The sequence below is a fragment of the Natator depressus genome, chromosome 8 (assembly GCF_965152275.1).
Source record: "Natator depressus isolate rNatDep1 chromosome 8, rNatDep2.hap1, whole genome shotgun sequence".
Lineage (NCBI taxonomy): Eukaryota > Metazoa > Chordata > Testudines > Cheloniidae > Natator > Natator depressus.
Genome location: NC_134241.1, coordinates 12781730 through 12796419, shown reverse-complemented (window position 1 = coordinate 12796419; position 14690 = coordinate 12781730). Strand labels below are relative to the sequence as shown.

The window sequence follows — 14690 nt, the reverse complement described above, 5'->3', positions numbered from 1 at the left end:
CCCCCCCAGGTTCTAGAATCATGAGTCAGACCCCGAAAAGATCATGAGATTGGCCCAAAACCTATGAGATAGTTTATATATTAGTTTCGATCTGCTTTTGATATTTGAACTCCCCCTGACCACACTCAATGTGTGTGACACACATTATTGTTGCCAACGCTCCCAAATGTATTTATAATTCTGCCCTGCATATCCCACTCCCATTAGTTCTTCCCTCCCAGCTCCCTGTTCAGACCCCTTAGTTCAGCACCTCATCAACCCCACCCATCAGTTCAGCCCCCCTCAGTCACTCCCAGTTCAGCCCAATTCCATCCCCCCATTTAGCCTTCCCCCTAGCCTCACTTCTGCTCCTTCTGGGGCTCTTCGCCCTCCTTCCCTAGGCCTGGGGGGCTGCAGGGTTCCTTCTTCACCTTCCAGGATGGGGGGGAGGGTAGCTGGGGTTGCCACCATGGAGATACAAAAAAACAGACCAATAGGAATGATCCTGATTCCTGAGCCCCTGGAACTGCACAGCTGGCAGCATGTGCTGAGCACCCTTATGGATTGCCTGGGACAGAAACCTCAGCAAAGGGGCAATATTACAGGGGCAGCTCCAGAGTCCCCTTCCCAGGCCAGGAGCTACAGGAATGAAGAGGAGAGGGAGAAAGAAACAGAGGAGCAGTCCCCTCACTCACAGAAGGGGTGGGGGAGCTGCCCCCATCCCCTCCTATAAGAATGGTGTCAGGAGCAAGAGCGTGAGAGAGCTCTGCTTACTTCCTGCAGCAGCTCTTTCCTAGCAGGCATAGTAGAGGGGCTCCAGCCCAGACTCCTGAAACTCTCAAAGAAATCCCCACAGCTGGTAACACTGATAAATAGATTCAGCCATCTCAATCTGAAGCTTCTTTTCACAGAATAATGGGTGGAATCCTGGACCCAATGGCAACGCTCCCAGTGACGTCAGTAGACCCAGTGAGGATGAAGATCCGCACTGTGATACCCACAGAACATTTTACCTGTTTGACTGAACAAATTTGTACAGTATTCAGAATACACCATGTTGATAAGTGTGGGATGATTAGATTCGATAAAATAGATCTCTTTATTCTTTAAAACGCATAGTTATCATCCGTGACTTAGTCACATAAAAGTGACAATGTTCTGAAAAGTTATTGTACATGTTTAATTGTAAAAAACAAAAAAAAAAGGTAATTAGAAAACGTAATGATGCTGATCGCAGATGTGCTTCTTTACTTTATGTGCCTGCTTATTAAAAAAAAAAAAAAAAAAAGTATGTCAGAGGCACAAAGATGACATCAGATAAGGTTCCTTGATTCACAGATGACTGCACCTTTCCAAAAACATTAAAATGGAAAAGCTGGATTGATTTAATCACCCATACAAGCGAAACAACGTAATGATGATACTTAGTGCCAAATTGGTCTTTTGGGACCTTTTCCATGTAAATAATACAAATCAAACCTTGAGGTTCAGTGTAGATATGATCTGACAAGTGAGCCAGGCTTTTCATTTTACTTTGATCCAGCTCCAAAAACATACCCAAGGTAAAATTGTTTTTAACCATTTTCCATTTCAATTTTAAATTGTAGACATTTATCATATGGGAAAATTGCCTATAGTGCTTAAAAAACAAGCCTGTCTAAACTGACTCATAGCCTTAAACATGAAGATATTCCTATATTTGCTATGAAGACTGAAGTACAATCAAAACTATGCCATCTGATGAGATTCTGCATCATCTGATTGTTTTTAATGGTGTGTTCTGGATTTGCACAACCTGACTCGGAATCTTGAAATATTTTAGCACTATTCCCCTTCTCTTAGATATAATTGTTTGAACCTATAGTTCTGAAAGTGGATAGGCCTTTGTTTTCTAAATGACTTCTCAACTTTACCACATGCTTCCTTTCTACAAATAGCCAGAATATACTCTGCAAACTGCAGTGAATTGCTTTAGACGAAAAATTCTGTGTGTGTTAATTTTATTTTGATTTGTGAACTCCTTTGGTTATTTTGTTACTATAGTCAAGCTTAGGTGTTAATTTTATTTTCACATTTGACTGTAAAAATAAAAGTCTCTTTCCTTAGACCCTATTTTAATAACAGAGTGAAGATTCAGCAACTTGAAATCTCTACAAATAAAGAAAAAAAATCTTGACCAATACTCTCAGAATTGGGTGCCTAAATATGGATTTAGTAACCTAGCTTTAGGCACCCAGATTTTTTTAAAAATTGGCTCTTGTGAATAATATAAATCTTGGGGATTTTTTAAAAACTTCTATTACTCACTCACTGGTGTATTTAGGATTTAAAAGGCTTTTCTCTGCCCCCCCCCTTTTTTTTTGTATGTGTGGGTCAAGGTTAATGAAAATAAGATAGATATTTTATTTTGGGTCTTAAATATAATATTATGTGCCTACCACCAGAGATATAGGATAAAATATTTGCTCTGCTTGAAGATTATGTGATATTTGTATTCTAAGCCTCACCATAGTGGGTTTCTTTAAATAGAAGCTATACTTTACTCCTAAATTGCTTAAGGCAAAGGAAGCAGAGATGATGTTTTTATGAATGTTTAAATGCAAATGGAACTGAGAGTGAATGCTATGCTAGCTAACATCAAAGGCTCACCAAAATCTCTGCATTAATGAGGCTCTTTGTTTCCTGGATCACAGATTACAACAGGTTTCCAACTCATTGCCAAGGTTTTATCTCCATTTGGGAGGGCTGTAAATCTCAGGCGATATTTTTTTTTCAGATGCAAAACAAGAGGATCATCTGAAAGAAAGGAAAATTTAAAGTAGCAAATATTTCATTCAAATTATTCCTTACATTGATTGCAGGTTTTGATTATTTTAAAACATAATCTGAAAAAGAAAGGAAATGTACAAACTGATTCGCCTAAACTGTAGCACTTTCATTAATTTAGTTTGACTAGCTGAGTAAGGAGACGTATAAGCAGTACCAGGTATAGTATCCTAGCCATTTCACATATCATCTATTTTTCCCCATAAAAAAGTAGCAACCATTTTGTGACATTAAAAAAAAGTCACATATCTGGTCAGAGTGGTTTTTAGAAATTAAATATATTGATTACTTTTTAAAGTGGCACCAAATAATTATTCTCATCCCAAAAAGCAATAAAAAAGCCATACACAGCAATAAGCTCCTTAATTAACAGGCAAAATAGGGACCCAGATTTTCGGCTCCTTAATTAAAGTGTTGAATGCGACAAATATGTGCTATATTGGGTCATAAAGACCAATTCAGCCGGCGTCGTTATAGCCTGTAGAAAAACCTTCCAAAACTCCAGGCTATCTTATGCGATCTTAATTAAGGAAAACAAACAGCGGTGTGTTTTTCTAAGCTACCAGAGACACGCACAAGACCTGTTGTCTCTGACCAGCCGAGATGGGGAGTCTCCTTTCCATGGGAACTGTGGGATTGTTGTTGTTTTTTTCTTCACACTGACGCCAGAACAGACGTGTCTCGTGTCTTTAGAAAGTGGCTGCGAAGATGTTTAATTTCATGTTTCCGGACAAGTTAGGAAAACTAATAATTTTCTGAAATCCGACGTCACGTCTGTGTTCCTAACGAGACCGGGGAGGGGGGTTTGCAAGACTTGCCAAGGCGAATGCGGCCGCCCAGGACCCAGGCAGGACGCCGGGGCTGGGCAGAGGGGACGTGGGGAGGGAGATGTACCCTCCGAGGAGAGGCTTTGACCGAGCCCTCGACGTTTGCACGTTGCCTCGGCAAACACGCAGCCACACAAATCAAACCCCCCAAGCAAACTTCAGGGGCGGGCCCGATCCTGCTCCCGCCGTGTGAGTCGGGGGCGCCTCCCACTGACCCCGGGAGCGGCTCCGCGGCCGGCCACCCGCCCGAGCGAGCCAGGTTGGCAGCGCTAGGGCGGGGGGCTTGAAATTTAACATTTCAGCCCATTAAAATCTCGCTCTGGAAACCCCCCGAGCCCGCTTCAAACCCCCCCTCCCCAGGGAGACCTCGCCCGGCCCCTGGGACAGCGAGCCGCACGGGCCCCACAGCGGCGGAGACGGGCTGCGCCCCCACGGCGTCTGGGTGAGGTTGGGGGGGGGGTAGCGGTGCCTCCCCCCACGCCCAGCCGGACTCCAGCTCGCTCCGCGGGGACGCACCGGGGCGTGCAGGCGGCGAGCGCGGGCCCTTTAAGACCGGCGCGCGGGGCTCCATGTGTGCGCGCGCGCGAGAGAGAGAGAGAGAGAGAGAGAGAGCGCGAGCGAGCGAGCCCGCCACCCAACCCCTCCCCTGCGCTGTCAATCAGCCGGCGGCTGCTTTGATGTCTCCAGCCCTTGGCTGCTGAGGCTCCGCCGCCTCGCTCGCACACACCGCTCGGCGCCGGGCGCTCCAGAGCCGTGTCTCTCCCGGTCAGAGCCTCGGGCTTGCACTACCCCGGGCTGCTACTTCGCTGAACTTTCCGGGGGCTGGCTGGGGGGGGGGCGGGGAGGGGGGTTGCTGCTGGCCCCGGGATCCTGCTGCTGCTGCTTCACCATCCCCCCCAGGCTGCAGCCTTGCAACCCCTCCTGCCCCCGCCCCTTCCCCCCCAAAAGGGTTTGATCTTCGGGGGTGGGGGGAGCGCGGCTGCAGCCGGCGAAGTTCCCGTGTGGCTCGGAAGGGGCGAGGCGGGGACGCGGGGGGGTGGGGACCATGCCCCAGCTCAGCAGCGGCGGCGGGGATGACCTGGGGGCCAATGACGAGATGATCGCCTTTAAGGACGAAGGGGAGCAAGAGGAGAAGATCCAGGAAAACGCCTTCACCGAGCGCGACCTGGCCGACCTCAAGTCCTCGCTGGTGAACGAGTCGGAGAGCAACAGCAGCCCCGCCGCCGCGGCGGCCGATCCGGAGGTGAGAGCCCCCCGCCCCGCACAAAGGGCTTTGCCCCCTCCCAGCCGACTCCCATCGGGTTTAGTGCAACGAATAAAACTTTGTCTCCCTCCGCCTTTCCCCTGCTGTGCTTTTCTCTCCCCCACAGGCGATCAGGCGTGTGCAGGATCCTCAAAGGGTTTATCAGGAGAAACTCCCGGATCACATGGAAGATGGTTAGTTTCGTAAACCATTCATTTCTCCTGCCCTTCCTCTTTCTGCAGCCTCCCTCCCCCCCGCCCGCAACCACTTGGGTGATGTGCTGAGTCCTGGGGGGGGGGGGGAGAAGAGAAATTTCGTTTTCTTTCTATAAATCAGAGCAGACAAAAAGAAAAAAAAACCAGGGAGGAACTTTGATTCGCCAGATGAAGAAGCCCTTGCGGGCTTGATACATTGGATTGCCACAACACAAGGGGCTTTCAGTCACTCCCTTGACATTTAACGTGTAAACAATCCTCCCCTTTCTCACAGGGTTTGAAATATTATTGATCTGCTCCTCTCTTGGTGGGGGTCCTGGGAGGCAAGTTTTGCAAAGCGGCGGTGATGCCGGGGGGATGGTCCAGGAATACTACCGCTATGTGAAGTGTGCGAAAGGGAAAAGCTTTTATTTGGCTTTATTACTAAAGCCAAGTCTGAGCCGTTGATGGGGGTGGGCTAGTCCCACAGGTAGACCATACAGAGCGTTTATAAGTCCTAAGGGCAAACCATGCACATGAAATAATTCTACTGGTAGAGAAGGCACCAAAAAAATACATGATGCAGGCAATGTTCTGTTTGTAAACTACAAGCACCTCGCACAGGCAGAGGAATGACCTGTTGCAGGGCAAGTCCTAATGAAGTACTTTAATTTTAACAGGTATAAAGCATCAGGACACGGGGATGTACAAAGGATCTGCTTATTCTGGCTACCCTTTTCTAATGCTCTCAGACCCTTATCTGCCAAATGGATCTATGTCACCTTTGGTGAGTTCATGATGTTTTTGAGACTTTTTAACCTTTCACAATTGAAGTATATTGCTGTCTGCCGTGCAATCACTTGACGCCAGTGCTTTTACTGACATGATGTAGCATTATTCCTAAAATGCCTAAGACGGTGGCCTAAAGAAATTAAAGGAAAAAGATCAGAGAGTGTAAATGCTGCTCAGCCGTAAGACAGTGGTGTAGTTCTGAATTATCCAGAGGGGTTTCTTTTCAGATCACCTCAGCTTCTAGTTTCATCTCCAGTGTTTCAACAAAAAGAGCAAGAGCTGCCTCCAGAATGCCCCCTTCATTTTTGCTTAAATATTAGATGATAATTTGTGATGTATGTGTTTAAGAATCTAGCCCCAGTTCAACTTCCCCTTGTAAAATGGCTTGCTTTGCCACCCCCTCCTCCCCTGCGCCAAATGAAAGGGTTCAGTTGTAGATTATCTCCATACTGATGGACGTTTTACCATATTTAATTAATTGCAGTTGGTCCTACCCAAAGGTCTAATGTTACTAGCAGGCAATGTTTGTTCCAATCTTTATTTTACAGAAGTTTTACAAAGAAATATCAAGTAAGTTCTAGTAATTAGGTACACGTTAGTACTTACTGTAAGTTGTGCTAAATGAATTATTTGATATAGTATGCTATTTAGGGAGGGGTTTTGCCAGAAAATCCCTATCCATAGCCACCTCTAGCAGATTTTCCAACAGAAATTGCAACTAACAAACACAAAGAGGCAAATTCTGCCGTCGTTAGTACAGCTGTAAATCTGGAGTGACTGTATGGGTTTCAGCCATTATTCTGGACTTGGAGTTGTGTAAATGAGAACAGAATATGTTTTCATTTTTAGTTTTGATCTTACTGCTACAAGATTTTGAACAATATATTTTGACCTCCTTAATGCAAACTGGAGGTTCATTGAAATTCTACTAAATTTAGAAATTTCAATCATTTGTGCACTGGAAAAGTCAGAATACAAAAACTGCTGCTATGAAGAATGCTTTGGTGATGGGGTACTATGAAAATCTATGAGTGAAGGTGTAATATAATAATGTTTGTGTGCATCATCCAAATGATTGCAATATCACAAGGTTTAAAGTAGTGAGCTTGTAGGGTAGTGGTGGTGTCTGGTTATTTTTGAAATCTACTGGTGTATGTAGTGCAGTTACACTTTACTGGGCAGACCTTCAGCTGGTGGAGTTGTCGTAATTCCACCGAAGTCAGCTTACAGCATCTGAGGACCTGCCTCTACGTTTTTATAATTTTCTTCATTATTCAAAAATAAATGATACATTTGCAAGGCAGGGCCAATATGGAGCATTGTATATGCATCTCGTCACTTGCTTCCTATCCCCCTACCCATTACTCCAGGTTCCTGTTAATCCTCTCATTTCTCTAACAGATAACGCCCTTCTTTCACTATTACATTTTGAAGTGTGATACTAAAGCTGTTTTTTACAATAGCGTTAATTTGTGCTCCCTGGTACAGAAGTTGGATGAGCTGTCACTTATGTTGGCACAGCAGCTATTCAGATGCTTCAGAATTCTGTGAATATTTATATCCATCTTAACCCTTTGCAGATTTTATTCTATTGGTTAAAACTGTGGCAGCCTATTTATTAGCAATGTGGTTAAGAAATAGGCTTTTGGTTAGTGAGCCAGTTAAGGAACCTCCCACCACTGCTAATGTAAAAAAGTACAGGTTTACAGTTGGAGGAAGACAGGGTAAAACAAACAGTACAGTAATCAAAAGAGTGAAAAATGACAAGCAGAGCGAGCATGATTCAAAGCCCATTAAAATCAGTGGAAAATCTTTTAATCAAGCCATACAGATTGTGCAATGCCTTCAGTTTGGTGGATTGAAATGGTGATTTAATTTTCTATCTAAAAATCTGCAACCTATTTAAGAAATATGGAAAGAGTGCTTCATTAAATCAAAGAAGTTGCTAGTCTTCCTTTAATTGTAAAGAAGGTACAATACGTATAACTTTAATATTTTCTTCTGGGCAATTTGGTCTGTGCTGGTATTGACTGACTGATTATAAAAAGTTAACCTAGTAAGTACTTTTATTACTATCATTTGTGATTATATTAATACTGTCCATGTTCTGTAAGAAGTAGGTCTTGATCTAATGATTATTCCCACTGATTGTGTGATCTGTATTATGACTGAAGATTTGGGATACTTATCCTCCAAGAAAAATATTGTGTTTTTTAATTAAAATTCTGCCAGGTTAAGGGAATGGAGTTTGTTTTCTTTTAATGTGTGAACAAATGGGGTTGTACATCACTACAGTGCATGTACTTGATAGTGAAGCGCTTTCTCTAACTGGGGTTTCCTGTGAACATTTGTAGGCAGCTGGGATGAATTTTGTAATCCTCCCCGCCCCCCTACCCACACCCCAAAAAGAGAGAATGAGCCATTTCAAACTGTCAGAGGAGTTTTTCATTAAATGGTTGGAAAAAAAAATATCTCAGGCATAGCAAAGCTCCCTGAAAGATCCAAGAGCATTCAGAATTCAGGCTGAAAGTTGAACCCCCGCACTGTAGTGCATTATAAAATTACATATTGTCTGGAGATTCCTACTTTACTTAGACATGTTGTTGTGAATTAAGGCTGGCATTAGTTCGGAGTATTTCTGCTTTTGTGAACAAGTCACAACTTAAGCATTACTGTGGTAACATTAATTTTTTAAAATTTATTTTCACATTAGCCCAGTTGTGTTTCAGTTTCCCTTAGGGCTCAGTCATAGCTTGGTAACTGAAGTAATAGACTAGGTGTGCCTTGAACTGATCTCTTGTCAAAACCTCGTATATGTATATAGGAAACATACTATGATACATTTTATTGAAATGCACCCAATCCCTGTTTTTATGTGCATGTGTGCCTTTCTTGAACCATGAATTAAAAGTGACTTGGTGCTTGAGTTCACCAGCAGTAGAATGCGCCAGTTGATGAATTTTGCTCTCACCTTACAGTGAGATGGTGACTAAAGGCCATAGGTGCTGGAACTAGGGATGCTGGGGGTGCTGCCACACCCCCTGGCTTGAAGTAATTTCCATCATATATGGGAGTTACAGTTTGGTTCAATGGCTCTCAGCACCCTCATTATACAAATTGTTCCAGCACCCCTACTAAAGACCTCATTTTAGTGCCCTGTGGTCAGCTATTTGGCAGTCTGGCCAAATTCAGGCTGCCCATGCAATAGACTGGCAAGGCTCTTTTAATGCGATTATGATCTATCATATTGATACCTGCTTGAGCATGCTTTCCACAGATTGTGGCTGTATTAGGTCATAAGGTGTTCTGGACTAGCATCATCAATATTGGTACTGCATATGTGTATCCAGGGACTAACCCTGCACTCCTTCCTCTGAGAAGGCTCTAGCTTTTCCCAGAACAGAAGGTGTAGACTCTGTCAGTTACAAATCTGCATGAAACTTCCAATGAATGAATATGAATGTGTTCAGAAAGTATTTTTCCAAATGAAACATCAAATCATAAAAGTATATCCTTGTTTTTTAAATAGTACAAATGACTTTTAAAGCAAATTAAGGTGCCTCCTTTGTAACTACCTAAAAGACAGATGTAACTACTAACAGTAGAAGTAAAACATGTTAAAACTTTGATCAGATTAAAATCTTCTTCTTGCTCTGGTTGTATAATTGAGTGTAGGCCTGAGGGAGTTTTCTGAACATTGTTACATCTTGTAGCGCATGGTAGTTAAAGGTTTTCAGAAGCACTGATAAGTTCCTGTATTTTGTATATGGGAATATAAAATAAGGATATTAACTGTGTGGTAGTGGAAGTGTGTAGGGGCCAACCTTGCGCTTCTAAAGTCAGTGACAGAATTCCCAGTGACTTTAACTGGGCAGGATCAGGCCATCTACTCTTTGAGCCAAATTTTGCCATCATTTTACATGCAAAATGGTTGGATTTGGTGGGCTTGTAAGGTAACTTATGGAATAAGTAATGCTTTTCAAATGCAAGGCTGAGACTCTGGAGTGGCTTTCCCATTCTTTGGACTCCAGCAAACTGAGGCTTCAGTGCACCCAGTTATTTGGAAAACAAACACCCTACAGGTTTCAGAGTAGCAGCCGTGTTAGTCTGTATCTGCAAGAAGAAAAGGAGTACTTGTGGCACCTTAGAGACTTAACAAATTTATTTATTTGTTAGTCAGTCTCTAAGGTGCCACAAGTACGCCTTTTCTTTTTGCAAACACCCTACAGAATCTCTTTAAAAGTATCTAAGAATAGATATTTAAACCAAAGCTCAAATTGGAAGGGGGGAAGTAGAAGTACTATCCTAAGCTTCACCCACTTGACATGCCACAGTGAGATGCCATTGACAGAAGATTGTGTGGATTTTCAAAATCTGATATCCTGTAACTCTGTGGGGCTCCTCAGATTTGGTTCTCTCTCAGTGGGGTTTGTATACAACCTTGGGCAAGGCTGGATTAAGGCATAGCCACGCAAGGCATATGCCTATGGCCCCAGTTCTCAGGAGTCATGTGATAATATCAGAATCTGTTTGAGCTAAAAGAGAATCTCCATTAGCTGTTAGCAGTATGACATCTATGGCACACAGCGAACCAGTTCAGTTTCCATTCAGTAGAAGGCAGTGCTACACAAACTCTAACCGTTTTCATAGAATACATTAGCATTTACTCAGTATAAAAAGAAGACCATCCTCCTTAAATCAAACAAGACACACTAAGAATCTCCCCAGAATTATCCTCTATAGTCCATTTCACCTGGGAGGAGTCCAGAGTTTTCTAGACAAGCCAGTCAGTTTTGTGTCTCCTCCATTACTAGTACAAGACAGGGCTAAATTCTATTCTAGTGCCTTTTGCTCAGAGATGCAAAGTTGTTTTCTCAATGTCTGAAAATCTAGTCCTGTTCCTAGCAAGTTCCCTCCACTTGCTGTGCCAAAGTATCACATAGCAAAATATTGATCCCTAATTCTCCAGAATATGAACAGGAAAGAAATATTACAAGAAGTGGCCAACAAATTAATGTGTAAATGTAGTTCAGTGAGCTACTCAAATATATTTTAAATCTGGAACTTTGGTGGTTCTCATTCCGACTGGTGCAAATATTGTAATGGTTTGAGATTAAAAAATATTAGGGGCAGATTCTGGTCCTATTGCAATCAATGGTTCAGTGTGATCATAATGTGTCACTATCTCTTTAGGTGCTCAGGGCCATATAAATACCTGGTTAGATAGATCGGCTCAGACTAGCAGCTGCAAAGGAAAAGTAGCTCTGTGCCTTACCACTAGTGCCTGCTGCTGAGTGAAATCAATGGAGCCATCACGATTTCAATCAATCAGTTTCTCTTGACAGTAGGTGCCACTCTATTGGGCACTAGTGGGACAGTGCTCTTCCCCTGCAGATGCCAACACTGGTTATCCTGCTTCTGTCTCTTGAAGGGAAAGGAGATAGTTGAGCAACTGCCTGGCCAAGGGACATCTGAGCAGGCCGGCAGATGACTAATTTGCTCTCCCCTGACCAAACCACATCTTTCAGCTCTTCACCTTGCTTGAGAAAAGATGAGGGTGAAAATAGTTCTTTATATTCAAAGTGAAATGTCAGCTGGTCAAATGTACTAAGAGACAGAGATTCCAAAGTAGTCTATTTATGTTTGGTTCAGCTGTGGTCATATCCTGAGGAAAGTGTGTGTGTGTGTTAATTTCTGGGGATTCATATTATATCACCATATTGTATTTGAAGCAGTAGTTGAAATAATTGAACTATCTGAAATAAATTAGAGAGTTCTGCATAAGAAGCAATGACAAGATATGGCCTTTTGTCCCCCCGATAATAAAACTTTCTTTTAAAAAAATTTTGACCGAAAAAAGGTGAAGAAAAATCTCACATGGAAACAAATAAAAGTTTTTTGTATAACTCTTTGCTTGTGTATAGCTGTTTGCACATCTTTCGACAGTTTAAAGGGTGTCACAACAATTCCTTAATAGGATATCTTGTCACTTGTTACACCAATCATGAGCATAGTTTACTGATATGTAGTTAGAAGAAAAGGAGTACTTGTGGCACCTTAGAGACTAACCAATTTATGCTCACGAAAGCTTATGCTCAAATAAATTGGTTAGTCTCTAAGGTGCCACAAGTACTCCTTTTCTTTTTGCGAATACAGACTAACACGGCTGTTACTCTGAAACCTGATATGTAGTTGTAATTATGTTAATTTTGATATATGTTAAAGTCACCACCCATGCAGGTTGGATTATTGTTGTTGCTGTCTGTTAAAGTGTTACCAAATCAGCTGTGTGAATATTTTAAAAACAAGAACAAACCTAAACCAAAACTCACAAGGCTCATCCATGTTAATGATTAATGTCTTTGAAATTTTCACTTTGAAGAACAAAGTGATTTTTAGGTTTATCAGGGATACAATGTATCTGAAACAAGGAAACATACTTGTTCAGCCTAATACTCACCATTTAGTTCTTTGCAAATTGAGATTAAAAAATAAAATCTTTAAAACGATATTGCTCCAAGCTCAAGAGTAACACATTTCAGCCTAGTGTCAATTTTTTACAGTCGATTTACAGACACTATTAAACCTCTGTGTTCACATGGAAATCCTGACAAAACCATCAGTGCAGAGTTGTTGCCAGAATGCTTCTCTTGTTTACCTGTACATGTAACCATTTATGTGACTAAACATGCAAACACATTAACACGTCTGTATGGCTGACTATATTTACTATTCTCGTAGTGTATCTATGATGGGCCAGATTTTAATAGATATATGAGCAGCTTGTATCCCTGTGTATCTTAGAAAATCTGCTAGTATAGCAGATCTTTCAAGGTGCGGTTATGTGCTTTGCACACGTAAGATTAAAGTCTGATCCTTACTGTCTATGTGTAAAAATGTCAGATTACAGTTGTACCCTGACACATACCAACGTTTTTAAGGAAGTATCTATCACTCATGCTTATTTCACCTATACGGTTCTGTCTGGTTACACTTGTACTGTAAGTATTACAGTGACACCACATTTAAAGTTCCTTTAGTGCAATTTAGCATTTCACTTTCAGTGATTCACTTGTGGCCTTAGAGAAAATAAAGGAAATTCATAATCCAACGTCCCCTACCTCTGCTCATATAGAATTTAAGTGAATGATGTGAGTATTTTTGTAGGGAGATGAATGACATTTTCTTGGACAGAGTGGGTTTGTGTGAGTTGTAATAAAGTCTGTGGATCTGCCATTCAGTCAAGACTTCTGCCTTGGGTATGAGTCCTGATGGAAACCCCCCAAGGGTTTCATGCATTCATTGTTGCTTTGATTCTGCAATGGGCCACTTCAGCTGTAGTGCTGGCCATCCACAAAATACTTTGCTGTAGTAGGGTATTGGTACAACCAGAACTGCAGCTTCCCTCTCACTTACTACCTTGATGCATGACCTTGCTTAAAGTGACTCAGCATCAGACAATACTCATTCCTTTATTCTCTGCTGCTATTCTTTAGCTTTTTATGCCTCTCTCTCACTGCAGTTTACTTCTTTATCTTGGTGCTCGTTTTTGGTACTGTCAGCATCTCTCAAAGAGTCCTCTATATTGTTGCCTCACTTTACCAGTGGTGGGTGGAGGTCACAAAGGCAGGAAAGTCTGTACATGACTCTTGTCAGAGTCTTAAAGGAGTCACCATTCTCGGGGAAAGTTCTCAGCGTACACAATGTCCTGTGTTGCTGCTACAGTGGGATCTCATGAATATCCCCACGTGGACTGTCATGCTGTCTTCTTTCAAATAGCTCCTCAAGAAAAATTAAAAAAAAAAAAAAGCTTTAACATGATATTTACTCATTAATCTTCCTGAATCTGGAAGATGGAACAAAGGTTCAATAGGAGGACTTGATGACTCAGAGGACTTTTAATGGGCTACAGAGCTGTTCACTTTGTGGTTGCTAGTTCTAATCTAGCTGGATCATAGAGACCTAAAGACCATTACTATCTGATAGACCACAGCACTAACTCCTCTCAGTTGGACATCTTAGTCCAGTTCCTGATGGATTTGTGCCTGCATTATAAAAGCCACTGTTGCTGTTGAGCGGGCTGGTTAGCCATCCCAGCCGACACCAATTTCTGAATGATCTGGATAATGGAATGTCTTCTCACGCTGCTATGTCAGTGCTGTGGCACACTCAGCACCTCATGTTGTCTGCACCAAAACTATTGTGTGCGTAAACTGAGGACTTCGTTCTCAAGGGCAACCACTTCAGCACATTTTATGAGCATTACATCCTCCTGCTTTGTTTTTGTAAGGGAAATCACAGCATCATATACTTTTGAGCCTTGAGGATCCATATGCACACAAAGGCCTTTTCTCAGTCTCCTCTAAACTAAATTGGCCAAATATCTCTCACTGTGCATTGGTCTCTCCCCACCATGTGACACATAATCACCGCAGAGACCCACCCTCTTCTGTCTGTTTGCATTTAGATGTTTATGAATCAACACCACACTCCAAGCTACTGAGGGCAAAATTCTGCTACCATTACTCAAGTTGAGTAGTTTAATGGAAATCAGTGGGACTACTCAGAGTGAGATACTACTTAATGTAAGTAAGGATGGCAGAAACTGGCCCCTAACTTAACTCGTAGACGTAAGTCATTGAGTGAGAAGGAAGCAGTTGACTGTCCAGGAAAGATAAGCCTTTGAACAGGCCCTTTGTGGTTTAGCTCTGAGCAATGGTACCTCTAGTTAGGAAGCCCATCTGCTTCTCTTTTCTCCACACCTGATATATGGAGTGTTTAGTTAAAGTCAGAAATAAAGTGAGTTACTGATGCTCTTGGTGCATATTT

General features: G+C 42.4%; 1 protein-coding gene across 1 annotated transcript in view; it reads left to right on the top strand.

Annotated features, from left to right (window-relative positions):
* Nucleotides 1-4309: 4309 nt before the first annotated feature.
* The window catches only part of TCF7 (transcription factor 7), a 119382-nt gene continuing 109001 nt past the window's right edge, over nucleotides 4310-14690 (top strand). The window contains 5 exon segments of the mRNA XM_074960451.1: nucleotides 4310-4462; nucleotides 4464-4585; nucleotides 4587-4875; nucleotides 5003-5069; nucleotides 5750-5856. Coding sequence (XP_074816552.1) covers nucleotides 4310-4462; nucleotides 4464-4585; nucleotides 4587-4875; nucleotides 5003-5069; nucleotides 5750-5856 — 738 coding nt within the window.